Source organism: Otolemur garnettii, unplaced genomic scaffold (assembly GCF_000181295.1).
Source record: "Otolemur garnettii isolate 467f Iridium unplaced genomic scaffold, OtoGar3 scaffold00034, whole genome shotgun sequence".
NCBI classification, from domain to species: domain Eukaryota; kingdom Metazoa; phylum Chordata; class Mammalia; order Primates; family Galagidae; genus Otolemur; species Otolemur garnettii.
This window is the reverse complement of record NW_003852429.1, coordinates 5,411,570-5,435,579: the sequence shown is the minus strand read 5'-3', so window position 1 is coordinate 5,435,579 and position 24,010 is coordinate 5,411,570. Positions and strand designations below refer to the sequence as shown.

General features: G+C 39.7%; 1 protein-coding gene across 1 annotated transcript in view; it reads right to left on the bottom strand.

Moving 5' to 3' along the window:
- The window catches only part of DNAJC3 (DnaJ heat shock protein family (Hsp40) member C3), an 86,578-nt gene extending 77,642 nt beyond the window's left edge, over positions 1 to 8,936 (bottom strand). The window contains exon 1 of the mRNA XM_003789579.3: positions 8,716 to 8,936. Within this exon, the coding sequence (XP_003789627.1) occupies positions 8,716 to 8,797 (82 nt within the window). The 5' untranslated portion in view covers positions 8,798 to 8,936. The remainder of the gene's footprint in view (positions 1 to 8,715) is intronic.
- Between the last annotated feature and the right edge of the window lie 15,074 nt (positions 8,937 to 24,010).

The window sequence follows — 24,010 nt, the reverse complement described above, 5'->3', positions numbered from 1 at the left end:
ACAACAACAGCCCTGACAGTCATTTCAGGAAAAGAGTTCCAAAATGCTTTGAAGGGTGGACTAGGCTCCAGGGTCAGTGCAAAGCTTACCAAGGGGAATACTTCAAAGGTGACTATAAGGATATTAAGAAATGAGCTCATGTAGTACTTTTCCTAGGGTAAGTTCATGAACTTAATTGTCAGACCTTGTAGGTCTCTCTTTCCTCACAAGAGACATGACTGAGATGTTCCCAACTTCCATCTTAACTTCTTCCAAATCCAGCCCCCATGCTGCTGCCAGAGCAATCCTTCCAAAATGCACTCCTGCTAAAAATTCTGCAGTATTTTCATAACACTGGCTAGATTCAAAGTAAATCCCTTCCAATATAAAGGTAAATACTCCCCTTCATAGTCAGGTCTCAGGATATGGGTCCAGTCTCATGATCTACCATTTCTCTAACTCTTATTTTACACTCCTATGCCAAAAGAACTGGCTGTATTTATTTCCCTGATATACTATGTTCTCATGCCTCATGCCTCTGTACCTTGCTATTCCATAATATGGTCTTGCCCATTTGCCTATCTGGAAAATTCCTACTGCTCCATCAAGACTCTGCACCTAAATGAAACCTCCTTTATGAAAACTTCCCTAACTCTGTTGCTATTAAAAAAAGCTCCTTCTATGCTTCTACTGCACATTGCATCCTCACGTATACAAGTGCATGACTTCATTTTGCAATTTCACTTCTCAAACCATTGTTTTTACAGTTTGCCTGCTTCTCACAGCCCCAACCCTACAACACTGATTAAAAACAAGTTGAGAACAGGAATTATCTTCTTCTTTATATCTACTAATTATATCTTGCACATAGTGGGCACTCAATAATTGTCAAATAAATTTAAGTATGTGCCTTTTCATTTAGATGTATTATAATTCATCAGAATAAAACCTAAAATATAACAATCATCAAATCAAACATGTAACCAATGATTCACAAAGATATTTATATCTGAAAAAACAAATTATTCGTAAATTGTCAGCTGACTTTGCAATCTATCAACTCTATTTTGAGCCACAGATAATTCTTCATTCCTTTTCTGTGAGATGTGGCAGCCAAACTTTATGCCATTTGCTGATCAGCATTAAACAAACAGGTTTCTCCTTAGAAAAGCATCAATAGAAGGTCAGCAAAATAAGCAGGAAAGGCAGGGAGGAAAGTGGAATAGCTAACTATCTTTCACTGAAGTTGATATTAGAATCTGTTACATTTTGGAGAGCAGAGAATCTTTAAAACTTAAAGATGAGGGGTTAAAGGTATGATGTGGTGCAAGTCACAATCAAGAACCAAAATAAAGGAGGCAAGAATTGGTAGTCAAAGATACTAAGGTTCAAGTTAAGGCCAGGTGGCAGACCCAGACCAGGTAGTAATCCCAGGGATGGTTATTTAGGGTGAAACACTTAGAATGTAAGAAATGAGGAAAACCCTAACATCACTCTGCAAAAGAACACAGGGCTGAATCTAAGACCCGAGGCAAGGTGGTCTGGAAGAAGTCTTGTAGCATAAACACAGAAGACAGAAGAGTCTGGCCACAGAAAGAGAAAGTTCAGCATCTGCTATGATTTGAATGCCCCTGTAAAACTCATGTTGAAATTTAATTGCCATTGTTACAGTGTTAAGAAGTGAGACATATAAGAGGTGATTAGGTTGCAAAGGTCCTGTCCTCGTAAATGTACTAATGCCTTTATTGTGAGATTCATTTTTACCATGTGAGTTCCTAACAAAAAAGATGAGTTTGGCCCTTTTCTGTGTCTTGCACTTGTTAACCATTCCACTTTCTATTATAATACAATATAGCATGAATCCCTCACCAGAAACCAGCACCTTGCTCTCAGACTTCCCAGCCTTCAGAACCATGAGCCAAATAAGTGTCTGTTCATTATAAATTACAGTCTCAGGTATTCTGTTAGAGCAGCAGAAAACAGACTAAGACAGTGCCTTAGCAATTTGCACAGTCAAGCAACGACCGACCAACAGTAAAAGTTTCAATAAAAATACTGAGCTGGAGACCTTAGACCTTAGAGGTACCTCTCTACAATTACCCTTACCTAAAAAGTAGTTTAGTCTGCACAGCCAAAGTAAAAGGAAGAAAGGACTGAGTAATTATGTACATTTGAACAATGCATCAAAATCCTCCTAAGAAAAAAATCTACTGTAATCAGGCATCTTAGTCTAGTCAGGCTGCTATAATAAAATGCCTTAGACTGGGTAATTTACACACAACAGAAATTTGTTGTTCACAGTTGTAGAGGCTGGGAAGTCCAAGATGAAGGTACCAGCACATGTGGTATCATAAGGTTCACTTCCTGCTTCACAGACGGCGCCTTGTTGATGTATTCTCACTAGTCAGAAGCAGCAAGTGAGCTCATTCAAGCCTCTTTTGTAAGAGCACTAATCCCATTCTTGAGGGTGAAGCTCTCATAACTTGATCACTTTTCAAAGCCCCCCCTTAATATTATCATATTTGGTCTTAGGTTCCAACATACAAATTTTCAGAGGGGATATGAAATTCAGACTCTAACACCAGGATTGCTTTGTATCCTTTGCTCAACTAACTGTGTAGGCATAAATGGTGTGATGAGATTTCTTGCTCAAATTTCAATTTGGAAAATAAATCTATGACAAAAACAACTCCAAGAGCCAATTTTGCTCATGTATTTAAAAAGTATTTACTACACATCTGCTTCATGTCAACATCTTTTAGATACAGAGACAAGGGTCCTTTCCATAAGGGGGAACAAACAGACAAAAATAAATGAGGTAATTCAGACAGTGTTGAAGAAAATACTAGTTTAGTAAAAAGAGAGTATTAACTGCAGGGGAGATTGCTTTTACAAAGCACAACAAGTTGTCTCTGAAACATTAACGCTCATTTGAAGATCTCAGGGAAGAGACAGACTGTGGCAAGAGGGAGAATAAAGGACTTTAATGAAATTGAGCCTGGTATTCAGGAGGAAGTCAATCCAGGATGCAGGGGAATTACGAAAAAAAAAAGTTGCAGAAGTAAAGAGGAGTGCAATATGTTAAGCACTGGAGTACTATGTGTTACAAAAAAAAACAGAAGATGAAGTAAGAGACTACCAGTAAGTCTTTAAAGTTCTGCTGTCAAAAGAAGCAAAAACAGGCCAGCCTGGTGACTCACACCAGTAAAACGCTGGAGGCTAAGGCAGGAGGACTTCTTGAGCTCTGGAGCTTGAGACCTGGCTGAGCAAGAGCAAGACCTGGTCTCTACTAAATACAGAAAAAATTAGCCTGGTGTTGTGGTGGGTGCCTATAGTCTCAGCTACTTGGAAAGCTGAGGCAGTAGGATTGGTTGAGCTGAGACAGGAGTTTGAGGTTGCTATGAGCTAAGCTGACACTATGGCACTCTAGTCTGGACAACATAGTAAAGACTCCATATCAAAAAAAAAAAAAAAAAAAAGGAAAAGCAAACATATACGTCAGTAGCTACAAAAACAAATGGCATCAGAGAACAGTTTAAGATGGAAACGCTATAGCACAATGGAGTGCTGATGGCAACGATATAGCAGAGGGGAAGGAAGTTAATGACACAGAAGAAAAACTGCTTTCTATGGACCAAATACCTCCCAAAATTCAGGCTTTGAAACATAACCCCCATCCTGGTTGTAGTAAGAGGTAGGGCCTTTGGGGAAGTGATTAAGTCATGAGGGCTCTGCTGGAGAGGAACAAACTAGGACCTTTTTTCCATGGGAGAACAGAGCATTCATCCCTCTAACAAACCAGGGTACAATAAGAAGACCTTTACCAAACACTGAAGGATGGCACCTTGATCCTGGACTTCCCAGCATTCAGTATTCAGAATGGTGAGAAATAAATTAGATTACTCAGTCTATGGTGTTCTCTTACACAGTAGCAAAGACTAAGGCACAAGTATAGGAACTACATTTTCAGAAAGTGAGAGTAAATGGAATCCTGGGCATAAGTACAAAGATTAGATCTAGGTAGGAATAAAGATGTCTAATGAATTTTAATATGAGAAAAAGGTAGCAGAGTGCTCAGCAAGGTAGTGAATTTTGAGGTAAAAAGAAGACAATCGAAGTTGCCTTGTGATTTAAAATGAGCTAAAGAAGAGAGAAAAGAGGAGTTTAAGCTGGAGATCTAAGGAAAAAGGAAATGTTTGACATAATATATAGGAATAGATATACTAGGGAACTGCAGGAATATTAGCTATATTGAGTGCATACTTAAGATTGAGATTGTTTCCTTATAATGAGACTAATTAGCAAGGTCGTCTCCATTTTTCTTCATCCGCGTTTGGCAGTGAGGAACAAAAAACAAGCTGGCCAAACTGGATTTACTTGGTGTTGGGTTTCTAACAGATGAAAAATGAAAATTTACAGAGGTAAAGAAATGAAAGGTCATTTACAATGAATGAAGTGACTATAACGATGGATCACTAAATCTAAATTGAGAAAGAAAGGAAAAAGGACATGGCTGCCTCACAAAGGTGCATCTTATATCCCCAACTGTTCCGAAAACTCAAAAGCAAAAACCAGGAGTTTTATACTATGTACACCTCACCAAAGAGCAATATGGTTAGTGTAAGCCTTGCTGACTGGTTAAATGAGTCTTCCCCATTTAAAAAAAAAAAAGTTTTCTGAAGATATGAAAAGAAAAATAAACACATGGCTGAATGTTTGAATTCTAATCAGCAGGTGACTAGATTCCCACAATAGTTCCATAAAAAGACCATGGCAATGAAAATTATGCCACAAAATAAAGCCACAGTGAACTTTATATGGGAAAATAAAACCCAATTACTACAGGGTATCTCCTCTTAGAACAATTGCTCCTGTCCCACAAAATGAAAACAACCACATTTCCAGGCACTCTCAGCAAATGTTACCTAGTCAGGTGAACTGGAACTTTAACACTACTGCTAACTATAGCCTATAATATCAAAGAATTTAAAAGCTAGAAGCTATGGGACCATCTGCTATAACATTTATCTATAAGTTACTTAAAGTCATTCATTTGCTAATTTATTTATTGTTTCCATATTTAAATAATGTCAAGGAAATCCTAGAGAAAACAAAACATACTTTAAGTATGTTAGGATCAAATAAAAATTATGACAATCCTTTACATATATATGTTTATTTTAAACTATTCTTTTTCCCTATGGCCAAAACATATGGTTTAATCAGCTACATTTGGTGAAATAAAGAAAAATTGGGTCCAGACAGTATGCTTTAGAAAGAAAAAGAGGTTCTGGGAGCAGTGGCTTACACCTGTAATCCTCACACTTTGGGAGGCCAAGACAGGTGTATTACTTGAGCTCAGGAGTTCGAGACCAGATTGAGCAAGAGCAAGATTCTGTCTCTACTCAAAATAGAAAAACGAACAGGGTGTTGTAGCCATGACTGTAGTCTCAGGTACCAGGGAGGCTGAGGTAAGAGGATAGCTTGAACTCAAGAGTTTAAGGTTTTTGTGAGCTATGACTTTAAGGCATTCTACCCAGGTCAAGTGAGTGTTAGACTCTGTCTTAAAAAAAAAAAAAAATGAGAGAGATAAAACTATAACAGAAAAAAGGTTTGGTTCCCAGGCTGTGTTCCTACTTAAGAAGCCATATAGAATAAACCATTATTACAGAACTGAAAATAACTTTCTTATCTGTAACATGAGGCCACTACTAAAACAGACACTACTCAAGTTTTCTTCCTACTACAAAAATTCTATTTCTAATCGAGGGCTTTGGACTTCTCTCTTTCAAAGGCCTTTGAGAAAAGGAGTGGAATCAACCTTTCAGTTCATGCAACATGCCTTCCATTGCTAACAGAAAAGTTGAGAAGAAAACAAAATTAGGGCTCGGCGCCTACAGATCAAGCGGCTAAGGCGCCAGCCACGTACACCTAATAAGGTGGTTTCGAATCCCCAGCCCAGACCCGCCAAACAACGATGGCTGCAACCAAAAAATAGCCGGGCGTTGTGTGGCGGGCGCCTGTGGTCCCAGCTACTTGGGAGGCGGAGGCAGGAGACTCGCTTGAGCCCAGGAGTTGGAGGTTGCTGTGAGCTGTAATGCCAGGGCACTCTGCCCAGGGGAACAGCTTGAGGCACTGTCTCAAAAAAAAAAAAAAGAGTCGAAAACAAAATTAGGAAAAAAACTAGGCCATCTAAGCTAATTATTCGTAATATCCTCCATCCTATGCCACTCTGTTTCACACTCACTCTTCTCACACCCATTCTCTTTTATTTCCTTTTTAAAATAAATGTTATTGTGCACATATGATGTTTACCACATGGTATAATGTGATAGTATAGATAGTAAAATGGTTACAACAGAGAAGCAGATTAACGTATCTATCATCTCGAGTAGTTTTTACGTGACAAGAGCAGCTAAAATCTATCTATTTAGCAAAAATCCTTGATATATACAATTTTATTAAGCCTCAAGGCCTAGAAGTGTTACCATCTGGCCTGAATGCCTGCTAGAACACTACATAGCTAATGAACCCAGACACAGAATTTATTTGGGAAAAACAAGAGCTAACAATTTGCAAATTCAAGTCAGAGGTTCTTTCTTATCTTTATATTCCCATCACCAAATCAAGTGTCAAATATACAGGTAACACCTAATTTAACTGCTTTATATAATTATTTACATCAGTAGTTCTTGAAGTGCCCTCTTGAGAACCTTTTAGAAATGCACAATTTCAGGCCCCATCCAGACTGAATTTGAAACTCTGGAAGTGGGGCCCAGGCTTCTGTGTTTAAAAAGATGAGATTCTGATACACACTGAAATTTGAGAACCACCTACCAAAGCCACCTGACAACTAAGAAAAAAGAATACTGATTTTTCTCAGCTATGCCACCACTGACTTGGACTCACAGGATACTGTCAGCCACTTAACTTCTGTCTCCAGCCCGCACACAACATTAATAAAACTCTTGGACTCTCAGTTTCCTAATCTGTAGAGTAAGGATAATACCACATACTTCCAAGAATAAGAGATGGCTTTTAGAAAGTTTCCTTTCTTTTTTTCCCTTACCTGTACCCAAGTACCCACTACTTTACACAGGCAATGCTCCTAAAGACAGCATTCTGGGACTCATCTGAAAAATGTCACCATCCCTCCTACACAGAAAAGCTCTCTAATGACTATTTTCTTTTAAGAATATACCACAGGAGGGAAACGAACGTTCAAGAGTATTACCTAATTATATACAGCAAGCAATTCTAAAATGATCTGCAAGCTAGTGAAAAATGCACATTATACAAAAGTGTGCACCTCCATAAAGTAAAAAAAAAAGAATCCTCATTAAACAGAACATAGGCAACTTTCTCTTAAGTGGCCCAAAATAAATCATTAATGATAACTGGACATAAGTACTATAAAAATTGGGAGGAAATAGGCATGAGAAATGCAAGAGTTCTGTAACAAGTAAAACGGTCCACGCCTTCAAATTCCAATCCCCTAGATTTTCTGGGGCATCGTCACTGTCAAATTCTTTGTCCCAATATTGTCACACTACATGTTTCGATTTGGGGTTCAAAAAAATAGGATCACCATGGGAACCAAAAAACAAACACTGCCATGAATCCGACCTAAAACCTAGCGTGTTACCTTTAATAATAATAATTTTTTAAAAAGGTTGGTAACTTCGAGAGAATTTCACCATAAACAGTTCCCAACTTTCGTTTCTCACTCCCTCTGAATGACATATTCAAAGGTTTAATTGGACCTCCTTGACAACTAGCTCTTTTTATGATGAAAACACATTAATACATGTGACATGTCACTATACTCGCAAGGACCAAGCTAGAAGCATTCATTAAATTGGCACTTTCAGCTGAATTCTTACTCCCCGCTGGCCCCTAAGTTGGGACAGCCCTCTGTTTTCGCTATTTTGTTGGAATAGCCTACATTCCAGTCGTAGAGCTGAAATGAGATTTAAGCGCTCAGATCTTTTTAAGCGAACTTTCAGAGAACTTGGAAAAATAAAGCTAGCCTAAGTTGAATGACACCATGCTGGGAGTTGTAAAACCACAAACTTACACAGAGCCCTCCTGAGGCTGGAATTCCAACACCAGACCCTCAAAAGCACCAATCCAAAACTTCTATACCCGACAGTGTACGTTAAACTGCTGGTTACTCGCTGTTTAAACAGTCAACACAGTCTCCTTCACTTCTCCCGGCCGGACATGCCCCCGCGGCCCCCGCTACCCCCGCCCAGGAACTCCAAAGCGAAAGAAGTCTTTCCTTTGGGCCACCTTCACTGCCTCCTCCTAGCACCACTGACCAACAGCGTCCTCAGGCAACAAGCAAGCGTCCAAGGCAAGGCCGGGACCCAACAGCTGCCCAAGTTTCGCGTTCCAGGATGCTCCCGAGTCCGCCCGGACCCGCTCCCCGCCGCGGGGCGCACGGCAGCCGCGCCACCCCAGTCTCCTCGGACCGCGACAACCCGGCTCCTCACTCCAAAACCGCTGTCTTGGCCCCGCGGCCCGCTGGTGCCCTCACCTCTTCTCCAGCCAAACCCGGAACCGGGCGCCGGTCCCCGCCCTGGCGCGAGCTCAGGCCCAGACCCGGCCGCGTCTCCCCCGGCTCCCGTCCCACCTCCCGAGCCGCGCCGAGACTCGCGCCCGAGAGCAGACGGGGAAGCACCGAGGACCTTGGCCCGGCAGCCCGTTCCGCGGCAGGGGTAAAGCTGGACTCACCTTCGTACTGCAGATCCACCAGGACCAACAGGAAGGGGAACACCGAGCCCAGCCGGCTGGTCACTGAGCCGGGGGCCACCATGTCCGAGGGCGCGGGGAGTGAAGAGAAAGAAGGGTGCGCGGCCCACCAGCCCGCGCCGGCGCTCAGGCTGCAGCTGCGCCCGCCCGCCGTCGGCTCTCGCTCAGGCCTAAGCAGAGGCTGGCGCCTAGCAGAGGAAAGCAGCGGTGGGCGGGGCCCGGGCGACGCTACGCCCCGGAGCGCTGCCGCTGTCCAATCGCCTTCTTCCTCGCCGCTCACCTACTAGGCTTGCCGGGGTCGTGGTTCGCGCTGATAGGCTGTGGAGGCCGCCGCTCCGCCCCGTCTCTGATAGGATAACGTGGAAGCACGAGACTAGGCTGCGTTCGTCGGTCGTGGTGCTGTCACCGAGCTCCAAACGGCCGCGGCGGACCGGAGGGAGGCAGTCGGGTGTCTGTGAGGCCGCCCAGTCCGCATGCGCAAGCCCAGAACCTTTTTTTGGGCCGGTCCGGTGCGCTAGTAGGCGAGTGGGACGACGAGAGCAATCTGAGGTTTACCGGTGTGGTGTTTGGAGAGGAAGGTGCCGCCGCCACCTCTGAGCTGGAAAAGCCACACGTGGTCCCAGAAAGTCCAAGGGGCGCTTTAAGGCGCCTGGATTTGAGGTATCGGAATGAGCTGGTAAACACCACCTCCCGCTGAGCGGAACAGACACTGACCGTTTGGGAGAGAGAAGCTGGGGCTTAGTTTATTTCACTAAGGTGGCGCGATGAAAGTTGAAGCATTTCAGGGACAACGGGAAGTACGTACGTGGGCTAAGGCAGGTAAGTAATGAAGGCTTGGAAATTTGGGAGCCCCCCTCTGACTGTCCAGCAAAACACTGTCCTGAAAAAAAGAATGATTCCGGCAGACTCTGTGAAGAAGAGACCCGGGAGACACAGCCAAGGCGTTCTTAACAGCAGCCAATGTCGACTGTGAGAAAAAGAAAACTGGTACAACAGGGTCTTGTATGTTGGGCTTACCCGAGGAAATTGAAATGAACTTGAACACGATGAAGTTAAACTTACTTATTTTGGCATTAAATTGTTCATGGCTACTTCCTCTGCGGTCCCCCATATGTGCTGTGCACCAGTGATGTTTCCTGGGCTCCCGTGTGTGTGTTGAGCAACGCCAAGTGCATACTTACTACTTTACCGATGAGTATCGGTTACCTTGGTAACTGCTACCTCACGCTTCAGAACGTAAGAACTAGTAAGCAAACTAGTGATTTCCTGAAGATATACTAAGGATGATAAAAATGGAGAAAGGTATCTATTCCGAAGGGAACTAATACAAAGGAAATGGTTTCCAAAAAGAAAGAAAAACTGAGTTCCTAATTAGTTGTGGGAAAGGCCGCAGAATGTGAAGAGCAGAGGATTCAGATCCAGGAAACACCATAACTGGTATTTTCATCTGTAAAGTGGGTATGTCTCTGATAGTCTCGAAGAGGTTTCGGGGTTTTTTTGTTTGTTTGTTTTGTTTGGAGACAGTCTTACTCTGTTGCCCTGGGTAGAGGCAGTGGCATCATAGCTCACAGCAACCTCACAAGCGATCCTCTTGCCTCAGCCTCACAAGTACCTGGTACTACAGGCACCCACCACAACACCCAGCTATTTTTAGAAACCGGATCTTGCTCTTGTTGAGGCTGGTCTCTTTACTCCTGAGTTCAAGAGAGCCACCCACCTTGGCCTCCAGAATGCTAGGATTACAGGCATGAGCCACTGCAGGCCTCAAAGGTTTGTTTGAGGTTTCATGAATCCGATGAAGGTTCTTGTAAATTGTAGAGTGTTATACCATTGTAACTCATTGTAATAACAAAAGCAGAAAAATGAGACTCCTTAAGAAATTTCTTGGGATTTGTTTTTTTTTTTTTTTTTGCTTGCTCTTTTTTCTTGATATCACAGGGCAATCTGAGTGAAAAAAAATGGCAGATAATTTCACTGTCCACAAGTATACTAGTGAAGACATCATGCAAAATGAGGTGCTGTGGCCAAGGCAGCTAACAAAAATGCTGAATGTGGTGAGAAATTACAACAGCAAATAAAATGCAGTGTTCCTGGATGGTGAATTATCACCAGAATGCTGTTTATGACAATAGTCTTAAGGAAAAAGTAGCAGAGCTGAAGGAGTTCTAAGAATGGAAATTAAAAATTATTAAGGAGATCATTGACTTTATAGTAGAAAATAAGAACAGCAAGGAATACAAGGGTTCGTTAGTGTTGCATGATTTTAAACATTTATTGACCAGTTACATAACTGAATTCTGTAGTAGTAGAACTAAGCTTTACAGGGTGAGCGCGATAGTTCATGCCTGTAATCCTTAACACCTTGGGAGTCTGAATGAGGAAGATCACTTAAGGCCGGGAGTTCTTGCCTTAGCAAGAGCAAGAACCTGTCTCTACCAAAGAAACGGAAAAATTAGGCAGCATGATGGTACCCATGCAAATAGCTACTTGGGAGGCTGAGGCAGGAGTATTAGCATCAGTCTAGGAGTTTACAGTGAGCTGTAATGACCCCACCACTGCATTTTACCCAAGGAAGGCAACAGAGCAAGACTATGTCTCCAAAAAAAGGGGGGGAACTAAGCTTTACAAAGTATTCCTTAAAAAACCTAATGTTACAACAAAGATGGTAAATTACATTAGACAGAAATACACATACAAAGCTAAAATTGTGTGTATAGTGCTTGAGAGTGTTTCCTCCAGTGTTTGTCTTGGTATGGGTTTTCAGCCAATAACTCTTGCCAATAAAGCCAAATACCAAAGTAATCCCATGATTGTAGGGAAAATTATTATAAATATTGTTGGTATTTTTCAACATTTATTTACACAGTCTTTTTAGAAATTAAACATTAAATCTCTATTGCCTATTAATTACAACAGCAAAAGACGTAAAACCAATGGTAGCATATTTAAATGAATTATGATATTCTAACTTTAAAAAGATTATAGATTTTTTAATAGGTTGACCTATGCTTAAATGACCAGGAAAAACAATGTGGGTACAAAGGAGTGAACAGATCTAGAACATGTATTGGAGGTAAAGGACATGAGATTTGCTGATGGATTACCTATGGGAAGAAATATATGTTGAGGAACAAGTAAAGTAATTTTAAACATTTTTTATGCCAAATTAAAAACAAAATAGGTAATACTATAGTTAATATAATACTGCAGTATGCATCCTTCTGCATTTATCTTTAAAAACTTGTGCTCTTATTTCTTTTCAAGACAAGAGTTTTTCTCAGTTGCCCAGCTAGAGAGCATTGGCATCATCAAACCTCACTGCAACCTCAGACTCCTGGGTTCAAGCAGTCCTCCTGCCTGAGCCTCCTGATACTTCATGTATGCCACCATGCCCAGGTAATTTGTCTATTTTTAGTAGAGACAGGGTCTTGTTCTTGCTCAGGCTGGTCTCAAATTCCTCAGCTCAAGGAATCCTCTCACAGCAGTCTCCCAGAATCCTAGGATTACAGATGTGAGCCAGCCACCCAGCCTGTTGTTAAATACATACTTTAGTTATATTTTAGCCCAGCTGATTATTAAAATGTCTTTAAAAAAAAAGAAAGAAAAAATTCTAGTACTTCTCTTTCATTTTTAAAATGTGGACAAGTGCATTTAAATAATAGCTTGTGTTGTTATAATTATGAGGTAAAAGTTTTGAAAAACAATCTAAAGATTCTGAAATAATGGTTCTGAAATAAAAGGTCTACATGGGTATGGGTAAAAAAAAGAAAGAAAAAATTCTAGTACTTCTCTTTCATTTTTAAAATGTGGACAAGTGCATTTAAATAATAGCTTATGTTGTTATAATTATGAGGTAAAAGTTTTGAAAAACAATCTAAAGATTCTGAAATAATGGTTCTGAAATAAAAGGTCTACATGGGTATGAGGTAACCTAGGTAACCAATGACCAATAGAAAGAGATAGTAATCAATGACCAATAGAAAAGGGCAATAATGCCTGAAGGCACAGAGAGGCCAATAAAAGACCTGCAGCCAATTTCAAATGTAGAGGGCATACCCCTACAGGCCTTTGCATCTCCATCTCTGTCACCTCTCCATCATGAGAGGGACCTACTTCTTTGGAAGTACTCTAAACTTCCATTTTGTTCTTCTTAAATAAAATTTCACCTTGTTACACTGAACTAAATAAATAGTATATTTTAAACAGTTTATGTAATATTTCTGATAGTCATTTCTACAAGAAGATACAACAATCCTAATCATATGCACCCAGAGCATCAAAATATGCATAAAGTAAATATACATGAAGCTTCAAAAAATGCATGAAACAAAAACATGCAGAACTGAAAGGAGAAAGAGACAAATTCACAATTTTAATTAGACTTTGGCTTGGTGCCTGAGGCTCAGGTGGCTAAGGTGCCAGCCACATACACCTAAGGTGGTGGGTTCGAATCCAGCCCGGGCCACCAAACAACAATAACGGCTGTATCAAAAAAATAGCCAGGCGTTGTGGCAGGGGCCTGTGGTCCCAGCTACTTGGGAGGCTGAGGCAGGAGACTCGCTTGAGCCCAGGAGTTAGAGGTTGCTGTGAGCTGTGATGCCATAGCATTCTATCCAGGGGGACAGCTTGAGGCTCTGTCTCAAAAAAAAAGAAAGTAGAAAAATCATCTGGGTGTGGTGGTACACACATGTAGCCTCAGCTATGTGGGAGGCTGAGGCAGGAGGATTGCTTGAACCAAGGTTGCTGTGAGCTAATCAAAAAACATGCCACTCTAGCCTGGGCAACAAAGTGAGATTCTGTCTTAAAAACACAAAACAAAGGGAAAACAAACAACACAAAAAGGAAGTCTCAAGGGAAATTAGAAAATATTTTGAACTAAACAAAAATGAAAATACAAAAAACACAAAAGAAAACAAAGTCCAAGGCTCATAGATAGCTTCTACGAAATAGGATAGCTCCCTACTGTGGTCACTCTTCCTTTCTCTCTTTTTTTTTTTTTTTTTTTTTTTTGGAGAGACAGAGTCTTAGTTTATTGCCCATAGTAGAGTGCTATAGCAACACAGCTCACAGCAACCTCCAGCTCTTGGGCAACTCTCTTGCCTCAACCTCCCTAGTAGCTGGGACTATAGACTATAGGCGCCTGCCACAACGCCCAGCTATTTTTTTGTTGCAGTTTGGCCAGAGCTGGGTTTGAACCTCCCACCCTCAGTATATGGGACTGGCGCCCTACTCACTGAGCCACAGGTGCTGCCCCTACTTCTCCTTTCTCCAGAGAAGCCCCAAGCATGGAAAGAAAACTATTGTATAGATCCAGAAGTGATGCACAATACTTATATTTCCATTGCCTATAACTAATGACAATGACATGACTCCACATAACTTCAAAGAGACCATAAAGTTAGTTGGGCAACACAGTCAGTGAGCACTGATATATCTGCTACAAGTAGAAGATTATCATTCACCAGAGCAGTCATGGTAAAAATAGACTTTGTAGGGTTTGGGTATATATTGGAGCCAGTGCCAGCAGGGCTGCTGATAGATAAAAGGTGGGGGTCGGGGTGGTGAATGAGGGCCTGAATGGCAAAAAGGATCCAGTCACTTTAGGAGCCTGACAGAGGAAATAGCACAAGGCTTTGAAATGGAAACAGTCTTAGTGTATTTTAGGAATTGTGTGCTGCAGTGTAATAAACTTAGTGGTGTGACATGTCAGGAGGTAGGCAGGAACCAAATTATATACTTCGTTTTTAAGCTGTTAAAGGAAGTTTTAAACTTATTTTATTGAAAACAGGAAGCCACCAGAGGATTTGAAGCAAAAGATGAACATTATTAGATTTAGGTTTAAAAGAGACCATTCTAGCTGCTGTATAATATAATGGATTATAGAAGGATAGATAACATGCCCAGTTAAGAGGTTACTGCAGCAGTCCTGGTGAAATGATGGTGACTTAAACTACAGTAGTAATAGCAAAGATAGAGTTGAAGAGAAGCAAACGGATTTTTCATGTATTATGGTTATAATAAATGGAATAGATGGGAATGGCAATAAATGAAGAATCAGAAGTAATTCCTAGATTTAGTTCAAATAACTGGTATTTGAACCATGAGGAGGTTTGAGGAAGGAAGAGGAGCTATTGGGGAGAATGAAAACCAAGAGTTCCTTTTTAGCCACATTGTATTAGAAATGCCTTCCGGATGTTAAAGTAAATGTGTCAACAGACAATTGGTTTTATGAGTATGGAGTTCAGAGAAGAGAAGGGGCTGGAGCTACAAAGTTGGGAGCCAAGTGACTGGATTCGATCACCTAAAGAGAACGTGAAAAGTGCACTGAGAGAAGAGGAGACTGCAGAATTTACCAAAATGTAAGAGGAAAACCAGAAAAGTGTGGTACCACAGAATATAAGAAGTCGTTCAAGAAAGAATGCTGTTGATAAGATGAGGATGAAAAAAGTGACCTCTGGGTTGTTAACTTTGTCAGAGTAGTTTTAGTGGAGGACTGAGAACGAAAGTCAAGAGTTGGTTGAAGACTAAATGAGAGGTGATAAGGGACTGCAGTAATTGCAGAACGGTCTCCCTGAAGTATTTTTTTTTTTCCCTGAAGTATTTTTAACCTGAATGTATACCTAAAAAAATGGTTAAAATAGTCAATTTTATGTGGTTTTTTTACTACGGTGTTTTAAATTATGGTAAAAATGGCAAAATGGTAATATTTGTGTATTGGAAAATTGCTATACTAAATGTTTTAAAATGGTATTGCTTGGAAGACAAGCAAGGTAATGGGGCTCTACTCAAAGGAGAGTAAGAGTTAAGGAAAGGTTTTTAAATATTTTGATGGTAAATTTTATATTCGACAATGGCGATGATCTAGTAGAACTCCTCAGTGATACAGGATGAAGATGATTAACTTTGAGAGCCAATTCATGGGAAGTCAAGAAGCACTGTAATCTAGAACATAACTACTAGGATCACCTTTTTTTTTGAGACATAGTCTCACTCTGTTGCCCAGGCTGGAGTGCCATGACATCAGCCTGCCCAGCTCACAGCAACCTCAAACTCCTAGGCTCAAGTGATCCTCCTATCTCGCCTCCCAAGTAGTGGGACTACAGGCACCCACCACAGCACCCCACTAATTTTTCTATTTTTAGTAGACACAAGGTCTCACTCTTACTAAGGGCGGTCTCAAACTCCTGAGCTGAAAGGATCCTCTAGCCTTGGCCTCCAGATGCTAGAATCACAGGTGTGAGCCACCACAGGTGCCTAGGGCTAACCTTTAATAGTTACCCATCTAATCCCAGCCAGAGCAATGATACCTGACTTGTACAAGCTATTTTTACAGCTTTAGCATAAGAGGAAAAAACAAAAAAAGGACATGGAAAATGCAAAATGTAAAAATGTATATTTATAGCCACCAGAGGTCACTAAAGGCCAATTCTGCCTCTTTTTTTTTTTTCTTTTTTTGAGACAAAAGTCTCAAGCTGTCATCCTGGGTAGAGTGTCCTGGTGTCATAGCTTACAGCAACCTCCAACTCTTGAGCTCAAGCAATGTTCCTGCCTCAGTTTTTTCTTTTTTCTTTTTTCTTTAGTTTTTTCTATTTTTAGTAGAAACGGAGTCTCAGTTTTGCTCAGGCTAGTGTCGAACTCTTGAGCTCAAGCAATCCACCCGCTTCAGCCTCCCAGAGCGCTAGAAACAGGCAGTCAATTCTGCCTTTTGACTGGGAAAAACCCAAGCTGATAGTCTTTTTAAAATGGGACTGTGGTAGGTAACAATTACTTTCACAAAATTACTGAATCATCTAATTAGAAGTTTATACATTTTGTTTCCCTGATCTCAAAATAATACTATAATGAAATGTACAGGTAGTTTTTGAGAATGTAGAAAATATACAAAAAATAAATTGTAGTAGGAAAATACTACTCTCTTGTAAATTACCAAACAGGTGTAACTTACTCTGGAAATCAGCAGACTGTAGTATGTTTCGCTACCATTACCACTCAATCTAACTTTAGCAGGTAATTTTTAAATCTTTAATTCTGTATCTTCGTGTTTTCAATATAGCAAACAAGACTGAAAACACACTGAAATTAGAATAAAATATATTTTTAAGTTTTATATTCTGTTAATGAAAAGAAATAAAGGATACTGATAAATCAGATTTCTCCAAGGATTATGCTACTTTTTCTAGTGGAGGGAATGATGCTTAGTTTTATCAGATTATCTTCATTCAGTTGATCACTTAATTGCAATGCAAAAGTATAATGTATTTTTTTTTTTAAGAGACAGAGTCTTGCCCTGTTGCCCAGGCTAGAGTGCAGTGGCACAATCATAGCTCGCTGCAAACTCAAACAGTCCTCCTGCGTCAGCCTCCCAAGTAGCTGCAACTGTAGGTTCTGGGCTATTCGAAGTGACTAATTCTTTTAACTGATCTCTAGCTCCTGGCAATCCTTCCATCTTGGCCTCCCAGAGTGCCCAGCCATAACAAGCTTTCTCTAATAGTTCATCTGACAGTTATGTATGTAGATAAAGAGAGAGAGAGATGATTAATAATTATCGACCTAGCAAATAAGAATGTTTATTTTTTTCCAAATACTCATGAATACTTACAAAATCTACCAAATAGTAGTTCATAGAGGATTTTTACAAATTTCTAAGAATGGTTATGTGTTCTGTGTTCTGTGTTCTTACAACATAATACACTTAAATTAGAAGGCAACAAAGTTTTCCAAGTCAAATGTTTGGAAACTAAAAATATATTCCTAAGTTACTCATGATAATGACACAATCATCTCAAAAATTCCAAATTATGCAAAACTAGATGATACTGAATATGCTGTATAATCATAATTAGTAGAATGCAGCAATTCTTAGGGGGCCAGGCAGGGACTTAAATGTTTTTATTAGAAAAAAAAAGCAGAGGAGACAAACAAATTATGCATTCATCTCAAGATGGTAGAAAAACTATAGAGCAAGACTAAAGAAACAGAAAGAAAGAAATAATGAGGTACTACTGATTGGGAGTAGGAAGAAATGTGCAGGACCTAAACCAAAAAGTTAATGATAGAAGTTAGAAAATAGAGCAAGCTGTAAAAGAGTGAAAAGATGTCTTTTAGAATTTTAAAGGGAAGGGCCTGGCTGGGTGGCTCACCCCTGTAATCCTAGCCTCTGGGAGGCCGAGGTGGGTGGATTACCTTGAGCTCATAGGCTGGAGACCAACCTGGGCAAGAGCAAGACCCCGCCTCTAAAAATAGCTGGGCATTGTGGCAGGTTCCTGTAGTCCCAGCTACTTGGGAGGATGGGGCAAGAAAATCACTTGTGCCCAAGAGTTTGAGGTTGCTGTGAGCTGTGATAACACAGTACTCTACCGAGGGTGATAAAGTGAGACTTTGTCTCAAAAACAAAAATTTTTTAAGGAAGTTCACAATTACAAATATAATAGAGATGTTTTAATTTATAAGACAAAACATTAAGTGTCTTTATGCCAATAAATTTGAAAATGAAGATGAAAAGAATGATAGAATACATAAGTCACCTAAGTCATTAATAAGTTATTAAAGAAAATAAAGTAGTAACTGTATATATCATTCTTTAAAAAGCCACCTGGTCCTAACAGATTTCTAACCCCTCCCTTATAAAAAATATTTCAGAGAATTTTTAAAAAGAAGATCTCTCGAACTCATTTTAAGATGTTTGGTGCTAAATCTGGAAAGAAAAAAAAATTGAACAAATTATGTGAATAGACAAATCTCAATTAGAATATTTCCAAGTCAAATTCAGCAGTGGGTGGGGACAAAATATAACCAAGACATTATCCAGGAATACAAAGGTAGCTCAACATCACATCAAAACATGTTTTAAAGAAACACATCAAATTAGCAGGTAGATGAAAAATCATCATTTCCACAAATCTGTTACAGCCTTAAATAAAATACAGCACTCATTCATGTTTAAAAGAAAATAATCTCAGAAAAAAATGAGAGGAAACTGCTCTAACTTTGTAAGTGCGATTTATCAAAACTTCTGTTTTAAGGATGGTGGCATCAAGTCCTCATCTCCCTCTTTGTTTCTTTGAATTCACCCAAAAGTAACAACAACAACAAAATTAGAAAGAGGAAAGTAAAATACAAAATATAGAAAACTGTTGAAACTCTAAATCCCAAGGTAAGTGAGAGGGATGACAAACAGAAAAGGATGCTTGCTAATACACATCTTTTTTAAAAGGTGGCAAGATATTTCTCCAAGATTAGAGATATCCCCTGTAGTGTAAAACCCAAACTTGTTTGCAACAAGAAGAATGAGATGCACTGGTTAGTGACCGAAGCTACTGAGAACACACTTTGGTTCCAAGAGGCAAAAGATATGGGCCTAAAAGATAATTCCATTATGGATTAGCTCCCAAGAAGCAATTTATTCCCTTAGCAGAAGGACTCATACCAGGAAGAGTCTTACCTCTGCTTATCTCCCTTTGTATGAGAGAAACAAAAATAAATTCATTCAAAAATGTGAGCTGTAAGAAAAATTATGGCTAATGTGGAGCACAGGGACACAGTCTCAATCTCTTCCTCTACTTTTTTTTTTTTTTTTTTTGCAGTTTTTGGCCAGGGCTGGGTTTGAACCCACCACCACCTCTGGGGCCAGCACCCTACTCCTTTGAGCCACAGGACCTAGCAAATAAGAATGTGGGGCCAGCACCCTACTCCTTTGAGCCACAGGTGCCACCCCCTTTCCTACTTTTGAAATAATTAATTGGGTGACCATTAGACCGAGGCAGTTTCAGCACCTTGGGTTTCTACGTAAGAAAACGAAACTCAACTTAGTAAACAGTAAAATGAAAATTAAATTTAACCAGTCATAAACCATCAACTAACCTCTAACTAGGTACTTTCTACTAGAAAGATTTAAATAAAACTACTAAAAATTTTTATAAATAGGGTGGTGCCACAGCTCACAGCAACCTCAAACTCTTGTGCTTAAGTGATTCTCTTGCCTCAGCCTCCCAAGTAGCTGGGACTACAGGCGCCCACCACAGCACCCAGCTGTTTTTCTGTTGCAGTTGTCATTTGGTGTTTTAGCTGGCCCAGGCCGGGTTCGAACCCACCAGCCTCGGGCGGTGCCCTACCTACTGAACTACAGGTGCCCCCGAAAAGTTCTATATTTTGATCCAAGTGGTGGTTACACAGATCATGGATCTATATATTGTATACTTAATATTTAGTACTTTGCTGTCTGTATGCAATACTGAAAACAAAACAACAATAAATAACTGAGTAAAGAGGAGAAAAAACAATGAGATGAATTGAGGATTGACTAAGGATAGAAAGATATGGAGAGGGAAAAAAGTCATCACAGCAAAGAAGTTAAAATTGGTAAGGAAAGTCATGCTGAAAACCTAGTAAGAGACAGAGCTATAGGAATGAAGAAAGTAAGCAATATGTAATTAAGTAAAATGTTAAAGAGAATTAAAATATGAATGATGGCTACATAGGTGGTGGGAGTATGAAAGGTGATTCAATGAAGTATACATTTATAATTTATTGTATAGTTTTCTGTATGTATGTTATACTTCATAAAAAATTTTTAAAAAGAAAAAGGATTGGCAGGAAAATAATTGATATGGAAGGCAGGCAAAGAATTCCAATTTTACACAAACATTTCTGCAGGCCCTAGGAGAAAATTGAAATAAGGGCAAACTGAAGTAATTGGAAGAAATGTCTCAATATGTAACCAAAAAAAAAAATTATTGGAATAAAAGAGGATTTGACTATATAGATTAAAATAAAATACTTTGTACCAGGAAAAATTATGCTGGAGCTGTCAACCCTGAGACATAGCTAGATAAAATTACTGGACTCTAAAAAAAAGAAATAATACTGTGCACTTTATAAAAGAGGCTTTATGAGAAGCTGGGTTGCTCTTCCAAGTGCTCTTACCTTTCAGCCTTCTGCCACGTGAGGACACCGCAAGAAGGCCCTCGCCAGAAAACCAAACGTTCTGACACCCTGATCTTGGACCTCCCAGCATCCAGAACAGTGAGAAAATAAATTTCTATTCTTTTTAAACTACCCAGTCTTGGGTATTTTTTGTAGCAACACAAAATGGACTAAGAGATGTATAGAGAAAAGAGTACACGTGTGTGTGCCCACTAAGCAGCTAAGGAGTAAGACTTAATGGACACTGCATTTCTCTTTTCACTTTTCTCTATGCAGGCCCCTTCCCTTGCTACCCTTTTCTTCATATAATTCTGGGAGAGCTGTCATTTCCACTGTCTTTAGCCAAACCATTTGGATGGGCGTGTGTCTAAGTCAACTATAATCTATCTCCCAGGAATTTAATTCTTGAATGGCAATGAAGACAACTGGAGTTAAACTATCCCACAAACAGCACTCTGTAATCTCAGAACAATCACAGGATGTGGGAGCTTCTAAAGGCAGTTAAAATTTGATTTTTGGCTTAAAAGATAACATCCAAATAAATGCTTTGGAAAAAAAGTTACATTTCTTTCTCACATGGAAAAGATATCCAGAGGAAGGCAGTTCAAGACTCATTCTGTACCTTTACAGGATCATTCTGCTCTACTCTCCTCAATATGTGGCCCCACGTTCAAGTTCTAAGTTATGACCATTGAACACTGGCATCTAAGAACATCCCTCTAAAACTAAAGGAAAATGGTTTTATTTTTAATGACAAAATCCCATAAAGATGGAGAAAACAAGAGTGGGAGACAATAACAAAATTTTGGAAATGTGAAAGTAGATGGAAGAATGATAACTGACTTAGAACCTGAGAAAGCCGAATTTCAATTGACAGTAAAAAAAGCTGAGAAGCAATTAGATTTGTAGGCCAGAATTCTAAAAACACTGAAGAACTGGCAGCACCAAGATTTTCAAGAAGTAGGAATGGGGAGCACTAAAATGAGATCTGAGAAGTATTCAGAAGCAATTGTATTCCTAAATTCCTACCCCAACTTTGTGTCAATGAGCAGCTACTCTTCCCTATACTGTAGAAATCTGGAGTCTCTTCTTAGGAGAAGGGGAAATAAAGAGGGATGCTAGCCACAATAAAGGGCATGGGTACTATATTAAAAATAGGGGTTATCAAGGGATTGTCTCCCCAGTTATTAGTGCAAATATTGCCCTCTCCCATCCTTTTTAAGACACTAGCACACACGATGCTGGTTGCCAGCCCTTTATGTTCCAGGTTGTACATTGGAAAAGCCTTCTGTAGTGAACCAAATAATGTAAGTGATAAGTAGGGATCTCCAACAAATGGCCAACCAGATCACCATATATGAGACTTAGAGTGCAGAAGTCCAACTACTCTTAATCATAGGCAAACAATCAAGAATGAACAGATATATGAATAAGCCTCCTGAAAAAAGAAGCTGGAGATCGACAGAGTAAAGCAATTTGAAGGAACATTATGTAGGAAGAAGAAAATTTTGAAAAACATAGTTTTTTTTTTCTTTGAGACAGAGTTTCTGTCACCCTGGGAAGAGTATTGTGGCATCAGCCTAGCTCACAGCAATCTCAGACTCCTGGCACAAGCCATCCTCTTGCCTCAGCCTCCCAAGTAGCAGGAACTTTGCCCACTATTGTGCCCAACTAGTTTTTCTATTCTTAGGAGAGACAGGGTCTCACTCTTGCTCAGGCTGGTCTCAAACTCCTGAGCTCAAGTAGTCCACCTGTCTCAGCCTCCCAAAATGCAAGGACTACAGGGGTCAGCCACCACACCCAGCTAAAGAATATATTGTTAATATGTATAGTGAGAAACAAAAAGATATTCATGAAACAAGAACAGGATGTTATTATAAGAGGAATAAAGAACAAAAAAAAATTAGAAATGAAGAAGATGATGGTAGAAATGGAAAAAACTCAATAGAAGAATTGATAAAGTTGAGAATTTTGAGCAAAATGCCAAAAATATGAAAAAAAGGAAAGGCAGGATGATTGAAAGACTAGTCTTGAAGTTCCAAAGAAGTTTCAGAAAGGGAGAACAGAGAAAACAGAGAGGAGAAAATAACCACAAAATAAAAAATTTCCTAAAATGAAGGAAGTTTCTAGATTGAAAATGGCTGTGGAGTACCTAGCACAGTATATGCAAGTCAACCCAAACCAAGTCCCATCATCATGAAATTTTAGTAAGTAAAGAGAAAATTCTATCAGTTTCCAGAAATGGAAAACAGGTCATGTACAAAGGAATAGGAATCAGAATGGCTTTCAACTTCACAAACCTAACATCAGAAGCAAGAAGAACAAAGAAACACTATTTTCAAAATTCTAAAGAAACATGATTTCTAACACAGAATTGCATATTCTTGGGCCCAACTAATAAAGAAGATGAGGGTAAAATAAATGTACATTCAGACATCTCAAAAAATTTGTCTCCCAAGCATCCTTTCTTAAGATGCAATTAAAGGATGTGCTACACCAAAATGAGAGCATAAAGTTAGATATAAGAACATGGAGGCATGGGATATTATGCAGCCTTAAAAAAGATGGAGACTTTCCTCTTTCATGTTTACATGGGTGGAGCTGGAACATATTCTTCTTAGTAAAGTATCTCAAGAATGGAAGAAAAAGCATCCAATATACTCAGTACTATTATGAAACCAATATATAATCACCCACACTTTTGTATGAAAGATAAAACACAACTTTAGTCCAGGATGAACGGGGAAGAGGAGGGGGAGGAGGAGGGAGCAGGTGGGTAGAGGGAGGGTAATTAGTAGTATATATTGCAAGGGTACATGTCAAATCTATTATGAGTAAAGTATAAATGTCTTAACACAATAAGTAAGTGAAGTGAAGGCTATGTTAACCAGTTTGATGTAAGCATTCCAAATTGTATATAAAATCAGCATAAATGCATTGATGTATATAGTTATGGTTTAATTTTTAAAAATCCAAATTGTATATGAAATCAGCACATTGTACCACCTAAATGCATTGATGTATGCTGTTATGATTTAATAAATAAAAAGAACATGGGGCTGAGGGCGGTGGCTCAGGCTGAAGTGAGAAGATCATTTAAGGTCAGGAGTTGTACCTGGGCAACATAGTGAGACCCTGTCTCTACAAAAATAAAAATAAAATTTAGCCAGTGTGGTGGTATGAGCCAGCCTCAGGAGGCTGAGGCAGGAAGGTCCCTTGAATCCAGGAGTGCAAGGTTACAGATCACAATACTGCACTGATCATACTCCTGCTCTCCAGCTTGGGGAAAGAGGGAGACCTTGTGTCTTAAAAAAGAAAGAAAGAAAGGGAGGAAGGAAGGAAAAAAGAAAAAAAA